The 24,501-nt window shown below is 42.6% G+C and overlaps 1 protein-coding gene across 1 annotated transcript in view; it reads left to right on the forward strand.

The window, feature by feature from the left end:
- LOC147698857 (uncharacterized) overlaps positions 1-24,058 on the forward strand; it is a 74,101-nt gene extending 50,043 nt beyond the window's left edge. Inside the window, exons 8-11 of the mRNA XM_086933524.1 lie at positions 2,196-2,276; positions 7,893-8,005; positions 19,927-20,125; positions 21,967-24,058. Coding sequence (XP_086789650.1) covers positions 2,196-2,276; positions 7,893-8,005; positions 19,927-20,125; positions 21,967-22,217 — 644 coding nt within the window. The 3' untranslated portion in view covers positions 22,218-24,058. The remainder of the gene's footprint in view (positions 1-2,195; positions 2,277-7,892; positions 8,006-19,926; positions 20,126-21,966) is intronic.
- Positions 24,059-24,501: the final 443 nt, after the last annotated feature.

Genomic DNA, 24,501 nt, shown 5'->3' on the forward strand with positions numbered 1-24,501 from the left:
ACCTTATCTAAAAAATCCTTCATTGTACTATCTCCAGAGCCCTTCATTTGGCTACAGATCTGTTTGTGGAAATACCCAAGTTTTGCTTGGCGAAAGTAGGAGGTTGCTCCTTTTTGGTGCAGGGAGACCAGGTTTGGAATGAGCTTCCACTCGCTTTGCATGCTATACAGTGCGAGGTTCGCTTTAAAAAGGAACTAAAAAGCATAGTTTCTCTTCAAATTTACTGTAAATGGATGTTCTGATCTTGTCAGACTAGCGCCGGGACACTCCTCTGGAGTAGCTGTGTGCTTAACAAATTGCTTTCATTTATTCATCACAATCTCATTTCCCTTCCTGTTAAAACTTGACAGCCTCTTCTGTTCTCTTTCTCCTGACACCTCTGTCTTCCTCATTGGTAACTTTAACCTTACACCATTGACCCCTCTTCTTTCTGTCACTTAGTAGTTCCCTTCTGCACCGACTCACCACACTGAAGGTATTTTGCTCCATCCAGTATATCTACTGAGAGCCTGGGCTCATGCTCTGCAAAATAAAAGCACTCAGCATTCCATCCTCAATAAATCAATCTGGGGAATTGTAAGCGCACTATTCACCGATGAGGGTCTCAAGGCGCGGGGTGGTAGACAGCACCGTTCAGTCAAAAAGCTTGACTTCTTTGCCTTGTAAATCACGTCTTGCATCTATTATATTTATTCACCTCTTGTAAGTAATGACAACTTACTATAAACATTGTAGAAAAGCACTGAAAAGTCCAGCTAAAATTCATTGTTCTGAATACCAAAGTCTGCCCCCAAGAGATGTAGACAACTCTTTCCACTACTGTACTCTCTGCCAACATGTCTATCACATTTCCAAGTATTGTCTTCGCCTTTCTTTCTAACTACCTCCACACTCACCAGCTTCGCAACATAGCTGCAAACTGTTGTAGCATGCATACTAATAAAACTGGGTCTCAGGCACATCTTCAGCTTTTTCCCACCTACTTAGCGCAATCACCTCTCCCCCTGACCTCGATGCAACGCTGGCATAGTAACTCACTTTAATAATAATAATAATAATACAGATGCTTGTAGAGCGCGAACAGCTACCTCTGGTGAGGTGTCCCGGTGCTAGCGAGTCCTACAGCAAAGAGCGAGTAGCCAGGAGGAAGTTCAGGATTATTGCATAAAAAGCCAAGTTTTTAGGAACTTCCTAAAGCTAGCTTCTGTCGTGGCAGATTGGATAGCAGGGGGCAAGGTATTCCATAGGTTCGCCGTGCCGGCCGAGAAGGACCTGCCTGCAAGTCTAGCTTTCCTCGCGCGCGGAATAGTTAGCTTGAGCATGGAGTTTGAAAGCAGCTCTCGCTTTTGGTGGTAACGGGGAAGTCGAAGTTTTAGATAATTGGGGCACGTGCCTTTTAGCGCTCTAAACGCCAAGGTAAGCACCTTGAACTTAATTCTGCTTGCCACTGGCAGCCAATGAAGCTCGTGCAGATGCGGATAGATATAATGCCTGAAAGGAACACGTTTTATCAATCTCGCAGCCGCATTCTGCACGATCTGTAAGCGTTGCACCACATATTTGGGCAGACCAAGGTAGAATCTGAAGTCAGATTTATATGTGTGGCTTAGAGATTATTTGAGTTGATACTAATCCATTGATGGTTGAATCAAAGGCTAATTATACCTCTATTTCGGATAGAGCAGAGCCAATAGAATGATGAAGATAGGCATGCCTTGCCTGCTACTCTGATGCCAGCTTCAATGAATTCCAAGACACAGGAGAGGGCATGGTCACTGTGAAGGAGGTGGAATGGTATTTCCATATTGATCATTTCTGCTTCAAGGGGCTGTCTGGCTCCACTATTTGCAGGAGGACGGTCTTGTAAACAGCATTGAGGAATTTAATAACTGTACAAAGGTGATGACATGTCTATCACGAGAAGAGTGTATTGGTCCATAACAGTCATGAAACTAGATGGTACGCTGCTTTCGACAGTACAGTTAATATGCATAATAATGTGCTTAATATGTCACATAATTTTCCTATGTTGCTGCAAGTTGGCAATGGCCCAAGCAAAAGATGAAAACGTATTCTCAATGCAAAGTTTTGAGCTGCAATACTGAGAAATGTAATGTCCGTAAAGAGAGTGTCACTATCAACCAAACGTCAAAATAAATTCTGTATTTTAGTAACCACCGCATTGTGTTTTCCAGATCCTGTGATGTGCTTTAACCATACTACACTCTGCACAAATACGAGTTATTGTTTCCAGACCAAACCTTCTGTATGTTCACGTAAGTCATTGCTGTTTTTTCCATATTTTCAATTAAGTGTATAGCATTTCACAGAGTTGTCAAACATTAGTTCAAGAGGTAGTGATATAATATCCACATAACCTACAGCTACAAAAAAGGAATTATAAGTCAAAATGATTTAGATATTTGGTGATTAACCTGAAAATCTGGTATGAATAAGGTCTCTTGCATCTTTGTTGAATATCTCTGCTACGGTTTATCTGTAATGAGGTAAGTGGGTTGGTTTGTCTTGAGTTCATAATTTATCTCTAGTGCATTGAATGCTCATGTATTCTTTAGATTATTTAAAACCAAAGTACGTGTTGATGGGCTGACTCATGTCGATTTCTAGTGAATTAGTAGACCGAGTGATTCAATGTCATATACAAGTTCAACGATGTGTATGGCAATTCCTTTGACTCCACAACCTCTACGTCTCCGATTGGTTTAACAGTTGCAAGTACCCTTCTCTCCCATAACCCCTCATCTCTTATAGATGATCCTAGCACTGCCCTGTCCCCGGGGGAATTATTTCAACCCATGAGAGTTCCCTCTCAGATGGCCGGTGGATCTATGGGTTCAATCTCATTACCGCCCGTCAGTCTGTGACAGGGTTTCTGTGAAGCCGAGAGTTTCCCTCAAGACATACAGTTTCCTCGATTACTTGATGAGGCCCCTTACCCCATCCCTATAACTTTACCACAGACTATACCACATTCTGGACAACGAGCCCCCACACAGTCAAGTGACTTACTCAGATGCTCATCATCACCGATCGTTTCTCCCTCACACCCTCCACCCCTAGACCAACACTCAGACCTAGCTGCGCGCCTTGACGATATTTCTTGTCAGCTGCTCCTTCTGACTTCTGAACTACACAACCTGAAATCCCTCTCAAATTAATATTTCCCAGTGATCAGCTCTCTCTTCACCTCTTTGAATTGGCCCAGAGTGTCCACCAGGGACTGCAACCACACGGATCAGCCGCTAGCCCCGTCCTTTCGAAATCTTTTCCCCTACTCAATGCCTGTGCCAGCACTAGAGGATGTGGGACACTCCCGGCATCCATTGATCGTCTTGACAGTCATAATGCTAATTCTTCTTGTTCCAATCCTAACATGGCCAGCCGAGACAAATACATTCCATCCTTTCCAACCCAAATAGTGAACCTCCTCACAATCCTTGAGGCAGCAACTCAGACAACCTTACCCGTGTGAACATTTTCCAGACTCCTTCCTCCGTTATTCTCTACGACTTAAATGTGTACTACTTAGTTGTAGCTCAGCCAGTAAATACGCCTCCGATATCTTCGACCTCATTCAACACAATGATTTAGACATTATCATCCTCACTGAAACATGGTTAAATCCCGCTTCCACCCCATCTAGTACCCTCCACTCATGACATAATTAGGCTAGACAGAGTTCTGAAGTTGGGTGGTGGTCTAGCCTGTATCCACAGGGACACACTCGAGATTTCTCTACTGGAGTCCTCTGCACCTTCCTCCAGTGAATACCTGTGTCTCAGCATCTCTAGTATGAACCTACCGGTTTGCAAACTTCATACCTTTTACTACCCTCCGGGTGACAATCTCCCCTTCATTGAGCATCTAATGGAAATCATCACTAGCAATGTCGACTCAGCATTGGCCCAAATCTTCCTTGGTGATTTCAACCTTCACTGGTCTAAACCCAATGACTCCGCAGTATCCTGCTTGGAATCTTTCCTAACTGATCAAGATCTGACTCAGCATTGTCACCAACCAACTCACTCTGAAGGAGAAATTCTATACCTTATCATTTCTAAAGAACAGACCATCACCCTTGATTCCATTATCCCCCCCCTGTGACTGGTCCGACCATCATAGCATCCTCTTTTACATTAACAGGAAGGTATTGATGAGCAAGGCGCAACATATGAAATAGAAGATATGGAAAAGGAACCTCAGCTCAATTAATTATGACGATCCAGCTGCCCAATGTAAGTCTGCCCTCTGGTTGAGGTGCAACCACTCACCAATGCCTACAATTCGACAATTTCCAACATCATGGATGACATTGCTCCACTCAAACACAAATATACCTCAACTAAAATATCCAAACCATGGTATAATGATAACTTAAACACTGAACGACGCAACCACAGGGCAGCTGAACGGTCCTGGTGAACCAATCCCTCCTCGGACCAACTAAAACTCCTTAGAGATGTCAGGAGCCTCTACAATAAACAAATCAGGAGTGCCAAGGCTGACTACTTCAGACACCAACTGGATCAAGTAGCAAACTGACACAAGAAACTGTTTGAATTCGTCAAACAGCAATCAGTCGTTGGTCCAAACCACTCTGATCTTGATGGCCGCCCACCTTCATGCGATTATCTTGCCGCTTTCTTCTCTGAGAAATCAAGACTCATCTCTGCTGACTTCGCCTCTAACAAGGCTCTATTGCCTCCCTCAGGTGCCGCCTCCCCTCTTGACCCCTTTGATAAGAACAAACTGACCACCAAGAATACTAGGGACAATGCTTCATGGGGTACCTTTACCCCTTTTAGTGAAAATGACATCCATAGGATTCTTCAGAATATCAACCCCTCCACCCACGTCAGTGCCCCGCCGCCCCCGGCTATCTTCAAAGAAATCAAGAATGCACTCATCCCCACCTGGTCAAGGATAGTAAACGCTTCTCTTTCACAAGGCCTAAAAGCAGCTCAGGTCTTACCTATTCTAAAAAAACTAACGCTGACAAAATCTGATCTCAACAATTTCAACCCCATTTCCAACATACTCACCCTAGCAAAACTTCTAGAAAAATGTGTACAATCTCAACTTTGTGCTCACATAGAGAACTATCAACTTCTAGACCAACATCAATCTGGCATCAGGAAGGGACACAGCACTGAATCGGATCTCACCCACGTTATGGATGACATTTTGAAAATGCTTGACACAAACGAATCCTGCCTCTTGATTCTCCTTGACCTTTCTTCCGCCTTCGATACGGTTAATCATGACATCCTCCTATCCATCCTGCAAAATAGGATGGGTTTTTCTGATCAGGTGTTACAATGGTTCTCGTCTTTCCTTCATCACAGATCACAAAGAGTCAAGGCAAACTACTCCCTCTCCCAACCTTCTCCTGTTCTCATGGGGGTCCCTCAAGGGTCTGCCTTATCCCCCATCCTATTCAACCTTTTCCTGCAACCTCTCGCTAACTCATTAAACTCCATGAACATTCTCTTCCACATGTACGAGGACGACACGCAACTCTATTTTAAAATCTCATCCTTGGATAACATCATCACCCTCAACACTTCTATAACATTTACTCAAAACTAGTTAACTGAGAACCATCTCCTGCTTAACCCTTCCAAAACAGAATTCCTACTCATCTCCCCCTGAAACACATCTCCAAAATAGACCTATGGCTGAGTCACTTTACTGCTTTCAATTGCACTCCTCTGATCATAGACTCAGCCAAATCCCTCGAGTCACCATGGCCAAGCACTTGAATTTGAAAAATCATATCAGCAATGTATGTAAGGGAGCAAACCATTTGTTGAGGTCACTCAGAAATATCAAACCTTTCCTTCCACTAAAGGATTTCAAGCAGGTAGTCCAAGCGCTTGTCTTACCAAGGCTTGACTACGGCAATGCTACCCTCTGTGACCTTCCCAAATACGCCCTGGCTCCACTTACGTCAACTCTGAATGCAGCGGCTAGACTGGTCACAGGCACCAAAAGATACGATCATATATCCCCAGTTCTAAAATATCTCAATTGGCTACCCTATGAAGCTCAAATTCAGTTAAAGAATGCTGTTCTGGCTCATAAAGCCCATCACTTCAATACTCCCAGGTACCTTGCGGAAAAACTTTGAACTGTCATGTAGATCTAGAGCCTTAAGAAGTGCCATTACCTTCCTCCTAAAACCACTTATCCTGAACAAAAAAATAAATAGTCACAGAGCCTTCTCCGGCGCTGCACCAAAGATTTGGAACTCTCTTCCACCGGAAGTACGCAGAATCTCTTCAACAAAGGCTTTCAAATTAGAAGCTAAACGATTCCTTATGAACACATTCTTACCCTAAGATGGATACGTTCACCTGCTCGGATGTTGATACTGTTGTTTATGCTTTTCCTCCCATTCACATTGTAAAGCGCTCTGTTATCTTGTTCGCACTATATAAAACTTTATAAATAAATAAAATAAAATAAATAAGTTTCGAAATGAAAGACAGTGCTAGAGTTAATCTATCTTTGATGTACTAACTACCATGTATGAGTTGGACTCTGCCTTATTTAATTATTCTCTTTCACTAAACATTGGGAATAGATGTCATAGTACACTTTCCACTGGAACTTTCAAGAGGCAGTAGATACCAAGCCAAACAGATGGATGGAGGGGTCTGGTTGATAACTGGACCGACAGACAAACAGACACTTCAGGCCCTAGTTAGAGTTTGTCAGACAGGGTACCCTGACCACTAGACCGTTGGTCCTCCTGCATCAGTAAGAGATGGGCAAACACTAAGGGGCCCATTAGGATTTAGGGCAGATCCCCACCGCCCGCATGGTGGTGGCATTCCACCCTACATCCTAGCCCGCCCGCCACCCATTTCCCCCGCCACATTAGTATGGGGGGAGAGGGGGCGGTGGACGGGAAGACCGTCCGCTGCTTTCCCACCCGGTCAATGAGTTGACCAGGCGGAAAAGGGTTTCATTTGGTGGCGGTGGCTGCTAGACACCGCCATCCATATCCGGATGCAGGCCACGGAAAGGCATGTGGTGCTTGTGTATGGGGGCCCGTTGCGGGCCCCCAGGATGTTGGGGGGTGGCACATGGGGGGCACCTATGGTACCCCCCAGCTGTTACATGCACAACATGGCAGGCACCACGCAGTACCTGCCATGTTGTGCATGGAAGTTCACAACATGCTGAGTGCGCCGCCCGCCACAATGCCAGGAATGCAAGATGCGCCCGTCACTGTGGCGGGTGCATCCTAATTGCCCACACGGGACCCCTGCCCTTATGGCGGGTGATCCCAAATCCTGAAAGGTTGGCAGGCGGACAAAGTCCGCCCACCATCCTAATGACCCCCTAAGTATTCTGTCAACAGAGTGCCCAGTGGCTCCGTCGATGGACTACTTCCTCCGATGACCCAACCGAGTAGGGGCATTACACCGTCTACCCTATTTAGGGCCATGACCACGAGTCCTGTAAATGTATAAAGATGTCCATGGGGCTGGACATATCTAAATTTGTTGGGCAAAGTTCTCTCAGGATGGCAGAGATAATGTCCTCCCGAGAGTAAATTCTGTCCGCCAAACTTCAAATCTAGCCCTTTTATTGATATAAAAAACAATGACCTTGTTCCCGTTGTGCTCAGACTGGCACAGCCTTAAACTGCATCCACTTTTGCTCTCGTGCTAATCTTTATACACAATGATGTACGATGTCTGATCAAATCACCTTATTCGCTGTTTGTCAGTGCAAGCCCATAAAATCCACAAGCCTGGATGGTTTTTATTGACTAAGAACCTAGCACTCGCAGACAGACCTTTTGTCATCTGAGGAGCAGCCTCTAAGAAGAATAATGCTTTAATCCATTTGTCTTGCAGGTAAACAAGCATTGGCATGCAATATTCTGTTCAAAACTTGGACCTTCTCTCCAGAACTGTATAACCCAGCTAGTAATGCCTATGCAAATATGTCTAACACGTTCATCCTGGATGTAAGTATTCATTTATATATATATATATATATATTTATATCCATTGTTGGTTTTACTCCTGTCTCTTTTTTTCTCAACACATAACAAAATGCACAACTCTCTAAACAGGTAAAGGGTTGCGAAGGTTCAGTGCCTCGTACACCTGAATAATTCAGTTCTGTTACCAATACAGAACACAAGGCACCTTTGGCCCATCTGCGAAATGCTTTTACCCATCCCAGGGCCGGATTTAGGGCTGTGCAAATGGTGCAGTAGCACTGGGTGCTGACCTGGGGAGGAAGGGTATGTGTTTAGCATACAAATTAAAAACACCTTCAGCAGAGTTCCTTTTGCGTCCAATTTTCAGGCAGCATACAAAATGTCAAGAAAACTGTTGGATTAATATTCCTGCTAGAGAGAGACATCTGAGTTTTGTCTAGGGACAGTTTTGACTCGCCACAAAGTAGAGCAGAGGATTAATATGCCTGCTGCAGAGAACACGTACTGTGCAGGTCACATATCTGTATGTTATGTGGCTAGGTACGTGGATTACTGCTTTTGTCACAGAGCTCCTTTTGTTACCGCAGTTCATAAGATACAACCCTAATATAGAACAGTGACTGTTATGAACTGTTATCAAAGAGCTGTACACAAACTGCATAAAAATAGATTAGGATATTCTATCCCCCCAGCCCCCCCCCCCCAGTCTTTCATTATCCATTCCTAATGTTGCTGCAAAGTGGTTGCTTGGGTACATATACATTCTTACTAAGTGCTTTAAAACAAATGAAATGTATGTGATAGAGGGACTATGGAGAGATGACGGGCAGTTTTGCCTGGTGGTCATGAGGGAATCCAGTAGGTGGTCATAGGGTGTTGCCAAAAATAATTTGTACTGGGTGCCAACAGCTCTAAAGCCAGCCATGGCCGACCCAGCCAGTCGATAGGCATTATTTGTGGGCATTAACTATGGTTGCTTGCCTACAGTATAAGCCTTCCCTATTTGTGTCAGAATATAGAGCTAGGACTTAAGGCTGATGGGACAATGGACATATGTGCTTGCGAATGACGGGTGAGGAGAGGAAGCTGCACCAATGTACTTAGTGGTGCACAGTCTAAATATAGAGTTTTATATATCGACCTACAAAAATATCGAGTTGGGACTATCGAAGGTATAGAATATCGAGGTCAAGAATATCGTTGGACAGAATATCGACCCTAAGGTAAGTAATATCGATTTTTTTATATCGAACAAAATATCGAGTTGGGAATATTGAAGGTATAGAATATCGAGGTCAAGAATATCGTTGGACAGAATATCGACCCTATGGTAAGTAATATCAATTTTTTTTATATCGATGTAAGTAATATCAAAGTTCGTAATATCAATAGCATATTTATCGATGTAACTAATCTCGATGTTACGAATATCGATATTTGTATTATCGTTATATATTTTATTATGTATGTGTAATATATTTTTGTTAAGTTTTTTAATTGTTTTAAATGATATGTACTATTTTTATATACTAATAATGTTATTTTTAAGTACATTTTATGTTTTACTACCAGAGCAGGTTGTGGGTTTATAGGGGAATAGGGTGGGAAGTAATTTAAATATACTAAATTAATTATTAATTTTTAGAAATAATAAATTAATTTTAATTAATTATTCGTTTTTATTTCTGTAGCGGGTAGTAGGTTTATAAGGGAATTGGGTGGGAAGTAATTTAATTGTAATTAATGAATGATTTATATTTATTCATTGGTATGGATAATAATTTTATTTATAATGCATTATTAATTGGCAATTAATTATTTTAATTGATAATTATTTTTAAAATTGGTAATTAATGTTTTTAATTGTTACATATTTTTTTAATTGGCAATTAATATTTTTAATTGGCAATTAATATTTTTAATTGCCAATTATTTGTTATTAATTGGAAATTATTTGTAATTAATTGGTAATCAATATTTCATAAAAAGTATTATTTGGTATGAAAAATAATTTTATTGTTTAATCATTTTTAATTGTGAATTAATTTTAAATAATAAATATTTTTTTAATTGAAAAATATTTTATTGTTTAATATTTATTTGGTGACTAATCTTTATTAATTAATATTTATTGGTATTTATTGTTAATTTATTGTTAATTAATTATTCAATTGTAATTCCTTTTATTAATTATTAATTGTTTGTAAATGATGTAGATTTATTTAAAAATGTAATTATTCATAATTTCAAATCAAAAATTATTCCTAAGTATGTTATATTTAAATTCGTTTTTCTTACTGTTTCACTCCCTGGAGTTGGAATAGTAATTTTTACCCGTACGCTATCCAACGCTTTCCCTATTGTAGCACCCTCTGGAGTTTGAATAGTAATTTTTACCCCTACGCTATCCAACGCTTTCTGTACTGTTGCACCCTCTGGAGTTGGAATAGTAATTTTTACCCCTACGCTATCCAACGCTTTCCCTACTGTTGCTCCCTCTGGAGTTGGAATAGTAATTTTTACTCCTACGCTATCCAACGCTTTCCCTACTGTTACACCCTCTGGAGTTGGAATAGTAATCTTTACCCCTACGCTAGCCAACGCTTTCCCTACTGTTACCCCCTCTGGAGTTGGTATAGTAATTTTTACCTCTACCCTATCCAACGTTTTTCCTACTGTAGGACTCTTTGGAGTTGGAATAGTAATGTTTACCCCTATGCTATCCAACGCTTTCCCTACTGTTAAACCCTCTGGAGTTGGAATAGTAATTTTTACCCCTACGCTATCCAATGCTTTCTTTACTGTTACACCCTCTGGAGTTGGAATAATAATGTTTACCACTACGCTATCCAACGCTTTCCCTACTGTTCCACCCTAATGGAGTTGGAATAGTAATTTTTACCCCTACGCTATCCAACGTTTTCCCTACTGTTACACCCTCTGGAGTTGAAATTATCATTTTTACCCCTAAGCTATCCACTGCTTTCCCTACTGTTGCCCCCTCTGGAGTTGGAATAGTAATTTTTACCTCTACGCTATCCAACGCTTTCCCTACTGTAGCACTCCTTGGAGTTGCAATAGTAATTTTTACCCCTACGCTATCCAACGCTTTCCCTACTATAGCACCCTCTGGAGTTGGAATAGTAATGTTTATCCCTACGCTATCCAATGTTTTCCCTACTGTCGTCCCCTCTGGAGTTGGAATAGTAATCTTTACCCCTACGCTAGCCAACGCTTTCCCTACTGTTACCCCCTCTGGAGTTGGTATAGTAATTTTTACCTCTACCCTATCCAACGTTTTTCCTACTGTAGGACTCTTTGGAGTTGGAATAGTAATGTTTACCCCTATGCTATCCAACGCTTTCCCTACTGTTAAACCCTCTGGAGTTGGAATAGTAATTTTTACCTCTACACTATCCAATGCTTTCTTTACTGTTACACCCTCTGGAGTTGGAATAATAATGTTTACCCCTACGCTATCCAACGCTTTCCCTACTGTTCCACCCTATGGAGTTGGAATAGTAATTTTTACCCCTACGCTATCCAACGTTTTCCCTACTGTTACACCCTCTGGAGTTGAAATTATAATTTTTACCCCTAAGCTATCCACTGCTTTCCCTACTGTTGCCCCCTCTGGAGTTGGAATAGTAATTTTTACCTCTGCGCTATCCAACGCTTTCCCTACTGTAGCACTCTTTGGAGTTGCAATAGTAATTTTTACCCCTACGCTATCCAACGCTTTCCCTACTATAGCACCCTCTGGAGTTGGAATAGTAATGTTTATCCCTACGCTATCCAATGTTTTCCCTACTGTCGTCCCCTCTGGAGTTGGAATAGTAATCTTTACCCCTACGCTAGCCAACGCTTTCCCTACTGTTACCCCCTCTGGAGTTGGTATAGTAATTTTTACCTCTACCCTATCCAACGTTTTTCCTACTGTAGGACTCTTTGGAGTTGGAATAGTAATGTTTACCCCTATGCTATCCAACGCTTTCCCTACTGTTAAACCCTCTGGAGTTGGAATAGTAATTTTTACCCCTACGCTATCCAATGCTTTCTTTACTGTTACACCCTCTGGAGTTGGAATAATAATGTTTACCCCTACGCTATCCAACGCTTTCCCTACTGTTCCACCCTATGGAGTTGGAATAGTAATTTTTACCCCTACGCTATCCAACGTTTTCCCTACTGTTACACCCTCTGGAGTTGAAATTATAATTTTCACCCCTAAGCTATCCACTGCTTTCCCTACTGTTGCCCCCTCTGGAGTTGGAATAGTAATTTTTACCTCTGCGCTATCCAACGCTTTCCCTACTGTAGCACTCTTTGGAGTTGCAATAGTAATTTTTACCCCTACGCTCTCCAACGCTTTCCCTACTATAGCACCCTCTGGAGTTGGAATAGTAATGTTTATCCCTACGCTATCCAATGTTTTCCCTACTGTCGTCCCCTCTGGAGTTGGAATAGTAATTTTTGCCTCTACGCCATCCAACGCTTTCTCTACTGTAGCACCCTTTGGAATTGGAATAGTAATTTTTACCCCTACGCTATCCAACGCTTTCCTTACTGTTGCATCCTCTGGAGTTGGAATAGTAATTTTTACCCCTACGCTATCCAACGCTTTCTCTACTTATTAATAAGTAAGTGTATATTATATATTTTATGTTTATGTTTAATTAATGTTCTATTATTGTATATGTATTATTTATTAATTTTAAACATTATTAAATATGTCTACCTATGTTTATTTGGTTTATAAGTATTATTTACTTTATATTACACTTTTTTTAATTAAAAAAACGATATTTTTAATTACGATATTTTTACCATCGATGTTTTCTGTAGGTCGATATTTTTTCCGTCTATATTCTGCCAGTGTTTCGTGCTTAGGGGCCCATTAGGACGGCGGGCGGATTGCCCCCGCCAGGCTGGCGGTAACCACCGCCGTCCCGAACTGCCAAGCCATGCCTTCCCTGGACCGGAAACAAGCTTCCGAGGACCAGTTTCTGGCCTTTCAGCAGTCTTCAGCCCGGCTTGCTTGAATCCAGTGGCAAAGTGAGCAAGGGACTCACGTCTAAGCATACACTGCCAAATTATGGCGGACAAAGTGGTACAAAAGGGAATGGTGATGGACGAAGCATCTGAACCAAACAAACACTCACACCCAGTGAACAGATCTGGGTTTAATCCATCACCATTCTTTAGCCCACTCTGCCACGCCAGTTCAGACATGGCCATATGCAAATCAGTCTGACCCTGTGCCTCATGGGAACAGTCCAGCCCGAACTGCCAAGCCATGCCTTCCCTGGACCGGAAACAAGCTTCTGAGGACCGGTTTCTGGCATTTCAGCCGTCTTCAGCCCAGCTTGCTTGAATCCAGTGGCAAAGTGAGCAAGAGACTCACGTCTGAGCATACCCTGCCAACTTATGGTGGACCAAGCGGTACAAAAGTAGGTGGTGATGGACGGAGCATCTGAACCAATCAAACACTCACACCCAGTCAACAAATCTGGGTTTAATCCATTGCCGTTCTTTAGCCCACTCTGCCACCCCAGTTCAGACATGGTCATATGCAAATCAGTCTGACCCTGTGCCTCATGGGAACAGTCCAGCCCGAACTGCCAAGCCATGCCTTCCCTGGACCGGAAACAAGCTTCCGAGGACCGGTGTCTGGCATTTCAGCCGTCTTCAGCCCAGCTTGCTTGACTCCAGTGGCAAAGTGAGCAAGAGACTCACGTCTGGGCATACCCTGCCAACTTATGGCGGACAAAGTGGTACAACAGGGGGTGGTGATGGACGGAGCTTCTGAACCAATCAAACACTCACGCCCATTCAATATATCTGGGTTTAATCCATCACCGTTCTTTAGCCCACTCCAGAAACAAGCTTCAGAGGACCGGTTTTTGGCATTTCAGCCGTCTTCAGCTCAGCTTGCTTGAATCCAGTGGCAAAGTGAGCAAGGGACTCACGTCTGAGCATACCCTGCCAACTTATGGTGGACAAAGCGGTACAAAAGGGGGTGGTGATGGACGGAGCATCTGAACCAATCAAACACTCACACCCAGTCAACAGATCTGGGTTTAATCCATCACCGTTCTTTAGCCCACTCTGCCACCCCAGTTCAGACATGGCCATATGCAAATCAGTCTGACCCTGTGCCTCATGGGAACAGTCCAGCCCGAACTGCCAAGCCATGCCTTCCCTGGACCGGAAACAAGCTTCCGAGGACCGGTTTCTGGTATTTCAAGCGTCTTCAGCCCGACTTGCTTGAATCCAGTGGCAAAGTGAGCAAGGGACTCATGTCCGAGCATACCCTGCCAACTTATGGCGGACACAGCGGTACAAAAGGGGGTGGTGATGGACGGAGCATCTGAACCAATAAAACACTCACACCCAGTCAACAGATCTGGGTTTAATCCATCACCGTTCTTTTGCCCACTCTGCCACCCCAGTTCAGACATGGCCATATGCAAATCAGTCTGACCCTGTGCCTCATGGGAACAGTCCAGCCTGAACTGCCAAGCCATGCCTTCCCTGGACCGGAAACAAGCTTCCGAGGACCGGTTTCTGGCATTTCAGCCGTCTTCAGCCCAGCTTGCTTGAATCCAGTGGCAAAGTGAGCAAAGGACACATGTCTGAGCATACCCTGCCAACTTATGGTGGACAAAGCAGTACAAAAGCTCCATTGCGATTACATGCGAGAGACGTACCAACTAGGCTGCTATTGGGGAGGCTTCATTTCTCTTCCAGTACAGGGCTTTAAGCTGCTTAGCCGCTCCCAGCATTTGGAGCGCCAGAATCCAATCGCTTCGGGTGAGCGCCTTCAGGCTGGCAGGTTTGATGCCTAGTAGGATTGTGCTCGTGGCTTCAGGCAGAGGAAACCCCAGTACCGCACTGATGTGACTAAGAACCTCCTTCCAAAATAGGGTCAACATTCGACATGCCCACCAGACATGAATAAAATCCCCAGATGCAGATCGACACCTCCAGCACAGGGGAGAGGATGTGGGGAACATCTTGTGAAGTCGCTGAGGCGTGTAATACCATTGAGTCAAGAGTTTTTAGGCATTTTCCCGCTGCGGGATGCTACGGTATACTTTGGGGATATCCTGCCATAGTCTACACCACTGCGAAGGCGCGATGACCGTGCCGGACGCCAGCTGCCATTGGTGTTGGTATGGATGAGAGGGTAGAGTCTGTGGGTGCTGTAAAATCTGATAGATCTGAGAAATCAGTCCTTTTGATCTCCCAAAAGAACGTGCCAGCCTTTCGAAGGGGGTAAAGTCGCGAGTGGCCGCCTGGTACCTTTCCCCCCGGACACCCAATGTCGCAGCTGAGCATACCAATGTGCTCTTTTAATGCTATTGCCCTTGGGTTTGGCCTTAAATTGTGGTGTAGACTAATAACAAATATTAATGCTGATATCAGAGGGCATTACCACCTAACTAGCGACAGGATAGACTGCTGTCTTCACTAGCTATTGAAATAGAGCTCTACTGTTGCTTCCCAGTTCTTTATAGTAATGTGATGCCATAACAAATTCAAAGAGCTTGGAGACAAAGAGGTGAGTGGCCAAAGGGAGACATGTATGTAAATTTATGTATACAGTAAAGCGCACTATCACCTTTCAGGCATCCTGGCGCTGTATACCGCTGTGGAACCCCCAAGGTGAAGCCAGGCATACCAGCGCTTTCGAGGCCGTTGTGGAGATTAAGCAAGCTATTGCCCAGAGTTGCAGAGTGGGACCCATGATTAGAGTAGGCACTGCGGCGAGAATTATCGAGTCCGTGGACATTGAGCCCAAGACCCTGCTGCGTCGGGAATTGAACCCTGGTCCCGGCTTCTAACCAGTGGGCCACACTTCTCCAACATGGCAGTCCGATTCAAGTGGCGGGACCTCAGCACTGAAGTTTCTCTTTCCGGAGGTCACGCCAGGAGTGCAAGCCCCCAGTCACACTTACAAGCCCTATGCCACGAGTAAGGAGGCCCTTTGTGAATCAGGCCCACAGTTTTTTTTACAGAATCTGCAGGGCAAGCATACATACCGGTCACAGTTCACTTGAAGTTTCCTATACAATTAAAGTGAGCTATGTGATAACACCATATTGGAAAGTGATGCCTCATCAGTGATCAAAGATTAAGACAGCACCAAAAATTGAACGAGCAATGGTGTACTTACCTTATGTCTAAAATATTCTGCAACTAGATATTGGGCTGCACGCAATTAGAAACACAGGGTAGAATATAAACACTTTCAAGGTCACGTATGTCCCCGAGGACCTTCTCCTGGCTGCATCAAGGCTAATGCTTCCATGTCTGATACGTAAACCTTTGAAGCATAATAATTGGGCGACTGAGTAGACAGTTTAGACGAGTTCTTCAGAAGAACCTGCCTCAAGGCGCTCTTTATCCTCTAACCTTTGCAGGGAGCATGGAAAACGAGCAACTGGTCACTTCCGAAGCGAAGCAAACGGCTTATAAATTGACATCTGATCTTTTCATCTTTTCATTATAAGAACATCAAACATGGCTTGGACCAATAGCTTTGCTTGAGCGTATACATGTGGAATGTTCTAACGAATTTCCTGGAAACTTATAGTATGCAATTTATAATATAAATGTAAATGCTATATTTGTTTTTTGATTTAAAAGTAGCTGAATTTAGCCCACTTTCCTGCCCTCCCAAACGGAGACCAAATAGGTTAATTGGCTAAGATCACACAATGACCCAGATTTTGTAACACTGAAGCAGTGCTGAGCGGGCATAGATGGGGGTTGTGACCGGAACAATAACTGTGCAGCACCACATTTGTAACGAGTAGCACGCCGATGACGTCATTGGCCACACTCCGGCTAAAAATGCTGTCTTAGAACGATGTTAAGCGTTGTGCTGCAGTGCAAGGGCGACCTGGCTTTGTCTTGTGAGAGATTTATACTAGTGGTTCGGCCTCCACAGCAAAAACTCATAAGAACAAGCATTGGCATAGCCAATAGGTCTCGCCTTTGGGACCTTATAAGTATTTAGTTATGCAGCACAATATCCTTGGTGCAACAAAATCAAGTGTTGCATGGCTAAACACTGATAAGAAAGGCGAGACCTATATGCTATGTCAATGCTGGTTATACTAGTTTTGAACCTTAGGACAGTTTATTACATTATTGAAATCAGAATAAACTACGAATTCCTGGTTGCACAACTGTTCTTAGTTACCTGCAGGTGTACCTATCCAGAATAGCGTCAGCCACAAAAATAAGTACATGAGATACTTTAGTAACATATTCAAACCTCAGCAGGGCTATATCATCCTTCAAAGTGTATCGAGAGCGTCATTACAACTTGTAGCAGTTGCACCTATCATTAGCAGCATTTAGGTACATGGCTGGGTTTTAACACAATGTAAGAAAAGGGACTGAGTAATACATTATACCAGTGGAAGGAGGTATCAGCCGTGTTTTTCCTGAATAAGAATGAGGTGATGGATGGAACACATGAATTCATCCCAGTTAGTTGTAGTTACGAGGGGTCACATTCCATTCCATAATTTTTTGCTCACTGCTGCATTCCAGACAGGCATTAGCCTTATACTAGTGAGCTTTTTTTTATGCTCCAATGGGATATGTTAAGCCCAATCTGCCAGACTATGTCGGCTATGAATGGGGCGCTAGCAACCCTATGCAGGTTTCGGTCTCATTGAGCCTCATCAGTGAGGTGCATCTTAAGCATTATCGGACAGCGAGTAAGGGACTATGTCTGTCCACACAGAGTCCCTCTGCATTGACACAGTGAGAAAGAAGATGAAGGACTGAAAAGTGGCCCTGAGCAATTACCCAGCTGATCTTAAATCAAGCCAGCATTCCATCCATCACGTTTTTGTTTAGTAAGAATGAAACATTTAACTGACCATAGTTTAAAAAATATTAAATGCCGTAGATAATAGATAACGAGAAGAAGTAGTTGTTCCTCAAATGCTATACTTTTTTTACTGCCAATGCGCAGGCCTTTTAGTTGTTTAGTGCCCAAGATGGGAGAATAGTCAGTCATATAATCTTCAGCGCAACTACATATAAATGGTAAATGTTGATATAGTGTTTTACAAATAGGGGGCCATATTATCAAGCCTGGGCGATAAAATTATCACCGCTTTATCGGCAGGAAACTGCCGATAGAGTGGCGATAATGGGCTTGATAATAGGCTCTATGGAATTCCAATCGAAGCCCATGTTAGATGTGAAGACATCGCCGATAAAGCGGCGATAATTTTATCGCCCAGGCTTGATAATATGTCCCATAATTCTATGGTATGTCACGTTTACGAGGGAACAGTGTAATCGAATGTTTTTTTAGAGCAAAATAAACGTTATTGTGTAGTTAATAAAAAAACATTGCAAGATCAGCACTACACCCATGTAACTCATTGGATTTAGATAGTCAATACAATCCTAAATTAAAACATTTGACTGGCAGTTACAAATTGTTTTAACTCAACTTTATCCCTGGAACCCCATTTCACACCTCGCTGCCCTTTTTATTTTTACAAAAAGTGTTCTGTGACCCATTCACTGCCTCTGATTACTCTATCCCACAGCCTATCAATATCTCCTCGGAGATCTCCCCGAACGTCTGCCCTGCTTGCCCCAGCTCCAGGCGTCATGTTTATTTCATGTTGTTTCTCATGTGCCTATTCTGGTTCAGTGGGCCAGTCCTCTTCTAGCTCTAGGCGCCAAGGAACTAGTTGGTTATGACTCAAAATTAATCTGGAAAGAAAGGGTAGTGGAGTATTGTCAGCTGATGGGACCCCCAACAGAATGTGATGTGGGGCCATTGAGTCTCCCATATCTAACAGATATTCATTAGCCTTGGGAAAAATGGGGCACCCCTCAAGGACTGGGGTTCCTTGAAGTGTTGGGTCCTCTCTGTGATGCAGGGGTCTGTGTTAGGGCCCTGGGAAGGGGTTAGAGCTAGAAATGATCCAGTGTGATTGCTGACAGAGCTAGAATCATGTGGTAGGACCATCATACTTTGTGCTTCATATTATGAATTAGTCATGTTGTCCTATTTGCATAATGAAGGGAGTCCACTGTAAAAATACCAAAAGAAGTTGCATTAGTGCAAGACTATGATTGAGTGTCTACTTAGACTATGGTTTAATCTGGATTAGAGGACGTGCTGCATTCAAACCCTGCACAAAGATTGGCTATTAGTCTCTTCTTATATATACAATTATAGATGGGTAACAGTGGGATGTTTTTCACCAAGGGGTTCTGAGTTATATCAAATAGACAACAGGTGCAAAGCTGGGGGCGTGTATGATGTCACTCAAAATATGAGGTGAAAAACATCCCGGTAATGAACTTTTTACCCATCTATAATTTTATGTTATATATGGCCCCTAAAATCATTTTACTCTTCTTGCAACAGCTATGACGGGCCAGAGTAGTAATAGAAAGAGTTATACATAAGGTGACCTGTCCTCTCTGCCCCTAATTTGAAAGAAAAAAACATACCTTCCTGCCATTCACCTTCACAACTCTCAGTGCCTTCCCACTCTTACAGCAGGGTTGCTCCCAGCTGTCTAGCGCTGCTCTAACAGGCTGTCACAGAGCCCCCTAGATCAGCCTGGAATTTATTTTCGATGAAGTAACAGTGAATTACAAGTTCTGTTACCCTTTATTGCTCCATCATAGCATTGACTTAGTGGATTTAGAATCCAATGGCTGTCTGAGAGCCATCCATAACAATATCATTTATATTTATCTGACAGAGCTTTCTTACTCTAGACAGAAGCCATTTCATGAAGGTAGGTAACGAGTCATCATTGTTAAAATTGTGCCATTACCTTTCCCTTGTGTATGGAAGAGTTCGCTCACAAAATTCCAAAATTGGGTTTTTGTTATTTTCACCAGATATGATTTCAGAACTAACTTTGAGAACTTTATTTCAGATTGTCCCACCAATGAGGGCTAAACTCAAAGATGACAGTTTTGACATCACAATCGTTGGTTTCCGGCCCGGGAGTGTGCAGTTCTACTTCCTCTCTCTGATGGATGGAATGCTGCCTGTCAATGTCAGCAAGGTTCAAATAGCCTTGAGTGAGGTGGTGAAGGCCACACTGGCTAATGATATAGAAGTTACAGTGAAATGTAAGTGATGTGCAACAATATTTCCAATTGGTACACAAAAATCACACAACACATATATCGCGAAAAATGCATGATATTGTGCTGTGTGCATATTAACTCAAGAAGAGATTGGTCAAGGACTGGACTAGTGTCTAAGCAACTGATCAAGGAGCCTGGAGAAAAGGTTTGAAATCCTAGCTTGGCTTGATCAAAAACATGTTATTCTTTTCTAATATCTTGTTCTTCCTGGGACTCAATTGTTAAAGGTGTAGCTATCATTAGTTTACTCGAGCATAAGGGTGTGAGAGGCCTTCTGCACCCCAATTATTGCCTCCATTTGTCATGCTGGGACCATTTCACAGCTGCTACTCACTACATATTCTCTGCATTGTATGCTGATCCTAGAAGGTAGTTCGTACACTGTCAAATACGTAAAAATATATATGTTACAAAACCAAGAGGAAGGCATTTCTGTACCCTTAGAGCTTGGGGAATCATTTGAATGGACAGAGTTGGCATCTCTTTAATGGTGAGCGCACAATTGCACTAAAAAGCTAAATTGGAGTGATCTGACCCTTTTTAGGTCTCGCCTCGGCAGAGCTTGCACTGTCTCTTCGAGACATGCTGTATCTCGGATATGGGCGTGAAAAACACCCATCTTTTTCATTGGTTCCTGTTGCTATCCTTTAGAAATGTTGACTTCACATTGGTGAATACACTTAGTAGTCCTTCCTTTTGGAATTTTGTATCCTCCCATGAGGACTGCCCCTCTTACATGTGTTCGTATTGTTCAGGCTATTTATACTCATGTACCTCTTATAAAAGCTATCACATAAAATGTAAATTGCTCTGATACCTTCAGGTCTAACTAGCACTACATAAAATTAAAAATAGTAATAATAATACTTAGAGATAACTCTTTTTATTTTATTTTATTTAATTGACCTGCCTCTTTGCTCATTAACTATTCTGTTTACATGTACAGTGAAACTTTGGTCGCATCATTTACTTGCCGTTGCTTCATCTCCCCGTGCCTCCACCTTATCGCTTTCACAACACTGCTCGGAGGCCCCCACTACCCCTCCAAGACCAATGCTGTTTTGCTTGTCTTTTGTTACTTTACAAACACTTTTATTGATATAGCACTCTGTTGCTTTATCTCCCGGGGCCTGCCCATCACCCCTCTCATAACACTGCTTTTGTTGCTTCATGTCCCTTAATCTCCCAGTACTTCCCCCTCAACCATTCCCACAACACTGATCGGAAGCCTCACCACCCCTCCGAGGCCACTGCTGTTTTGCTAGTTTTTTTTGTTACTTTACAAATGCTTTTATCCCATGGGTGCAGTGTGCTCATGAATCCCTGCATCACAAAATGCAATCTACAGAAGTACAGGCTAGCAATAGGAATTCTTACTGACTGTGAGTAGCCAATTAGAATGCACCACATGCAGCAACCAGTTCTGATTGTTTAAAGGGTGGGCAATTACATTACTATTGTTTCAGCAATCTGAGTGGTCACCCTTACAATCAATCTGATTATTGCTTTGTATTATTACCACGTGGATCGGATGTGCAGCCAATAAGTATGCATCCCTGAGTCAAACTAATTGGACTCACACGTCAGACTATTATATTGCAGTGGTGCCCAGCCGTGGAATACCACTAGACAGTCAATTTTTTACTCCGTGGTAGGTGTAAGCTGATTCCCCAAAATACACGGGCTGCACTGGTGGGCGTTACACGTCTGTCATAAACCTCCAATTCCCAGGAAGTGCCAATCAAACTGTCACCTTGGCTACAAGTCTAAATGTTGTCTATTATTCTCAAACCTGTCTGATTTGTTAAATTTTTTATCTACAGCAATTCCCACAGCCACCACAACAGCTGCCACAACAGCCGCCACAGCAGCTGGCACAAAGGCTCCCTCAACAGCTTCAGTTCAAGACTACGGTTGGAGGACCGCCGTGATCGTCATAGCAATCCTTCTTGCCATAGCGTTGTTAGTTATTGTGATCGCAGTACTTGTCTGTGTTTACTTGAAGAGGAAAACTGGCAAATACTTCACAGATCCTTCAGGGATCATGGGAGACTTCTCTTACAAATATATGTAACACGGCCACTGATTCAACACTGAGACTTATAAGTAATGACTAGAAGGGTCAAAAAAGGGCCAATTTCATTAGTTTGTCAAAATAGGGCAAGACAATTTTCTTTATGTGCAACAAATGGACATATTGGTATGTTGAAGTGAAATGATAAAACAGGTCAGGTCGCTAACCAGAGGCTTCCCACACTCATAAGGTGATCCAAGGATGCCCAGGCTCACACAACTGCCGAGAGAAGTAGTGTCCTAGTAATGTATTCTTCAGGTATGCTCTGAGCTAGCTTTCATCCAAACTGGCTTGGATCAAAATTAGTCATTAGCAGTCATTCCAACACATTTACATTGGTGTGCGATGAGTATTTGCATGACAATTATATACAGCATGAAAGGTCTAGCATATATCCTTTGTTTACATTTCAATGCTATGGGTGCTTGAAATTATGTTGGCCAGATGTAATGAGGTGTAGATCTCCCCACACTTCGGAACTTCACAAATACACACTCTCCCAAATTGCAAGACACTATATACCTTCCTTTAGGGCTAGGGTTTACGAGCAACTAAATTAACACTTTATATTGTGCACTTTGAACGCTACAAATGAAATGTGTTTTTATTGTATGATAGTTTGTATAGTATTTGTCTGTATTGCTATGGTTTTGCACAGTTCTGTTTTGCATAACTGCACACTCGATTGAGGTCACAAAATAGACCTCACTGGTGGTTTATTTGAGGTATTTCATTCCCTAGGGTGTGAGTTGTTTTGCACTAACCACACTAGAGCGGGCATTTTTAAATAATTCCCTGGACTAAGTGGTTTGCGTCTGCACTGGGGGTTCTGGCTGTGGATTTCTGCCATGTCTATCATGTCTACAGTCTAGAAAAATAGCTCTTAGACAATGCCCACCTTCTCCCCAATCCACTGTGGTGTTATTCTGCACATACAAGGTATGGACAAAAAGAAGTGTGGGGTGATACATATAAGTGAACTGTGGCAATCAGGCACCTCTTAGGGAGGAAACGTAGTAAGAGAAGAAGACTGGTGCCAGCGGACAAGATTGAGCCACAATCGCACAGTTATTAGTTTTTTTTGTTATGAGTCCAGATGTTGGCCACGGGTCAGAACATATTAAATGTTACTGTGCTCAAGAATAGATGACTATACAAAGAAAAGACTGCACTAAGTGGGACAGCGCTACAACAAGCTGACAATCCCTTTATACAACGTCATCTGAACTTGTTGCTGCTGTATAACCCAACATCCCCAGTACAAGTCCTGGTACGGCTGGGGCGCCCCACCAACGTTGGCTGGGATGTTTCCATTTCCACGTGGACCCGTCAGACTATCCTTGCCTCTGAGAGAGAACCGTTCTTTGTTAACTGTTTGGGGCTTTATTACACTAGCACAAAAATTAAACATCTCTTTATCCATCAAATTAGTTTAATAGCAGTAACTAAGATGGATGTAGGTACTCCATTCCGGGCTGGTGATAATTATTTATTTCAAATATACTGTATGGTTTCCGAAGCTAATACTGAGCTCTTTTTTCAATAACCTCTACTTTTGAATTTACTGTTTTTATAAACAGACTGTGATATCAGCAGATGTATGTTTTCCAAATGGACATGAAGGCTCCTAACGTAGCCTGAATTTAATTTGTATATTTTGTATACTTGAAAATTAAAATGAAAGATGATTTATTCTTCTCTCCAATATCAGGAGAAACTACTTTAACTTGAAACGTATCAACAGAGATGAACAGGTGAATGTGAAATTAATATTTTTATACCATATTTGTAAGAATATATATCGCAAAATTATTTATTAAAATGTCAGTTACTAAGTTATTAAAAAGGCTTTATTTTATTGTAATAAAAGTGAGAAAATAACACGTTTATATGTATTTTTGTACATGACTACGTTTGCTCTCTGCTGCGGGTAGACAAAAGTGATGCAGGGACATTGGTTGGTACCTTTCCTAGTAGTTAGAAACAAGCCAGTCAGTTGCCTTGTATGGTTTTATGAGTGAAAGTTTATGATGCAGCATCCATATTTTGAAATTCTATCGAAATTCATAACTACTTGTTATTGCAAAGATTAAAATAAGTCCCAATGATCTCACACTAATTTGTGAAATGTTTACACTGGACCTGGCTTTATAATCCTCAGCCGATTAACAAAGTGCTCTTGTGCCCACCACAGAAGTGTGGCCAGGAAATGATCATCTGAGGTCACATCAAACCAGCTCTGAGGGAAGCTCCCTTCCCACTAAGACTGGAGCCTCCCTGACTG

This window comes from Lissotriton vulgaris, chromosome 8, assembly GCF_964263255.1.
Source record: "Lissotriton vulgaris chromosome 8, aLisVul1.2, whole genome shotgun sequence".
Taxonomy (NCBI): domain Eukaryota; kingdom Metazoa; phylum Chordata; class Amphibia; order Caudata; family Salamandridae; genus Lissotriton; species Lissotriton vulgaris.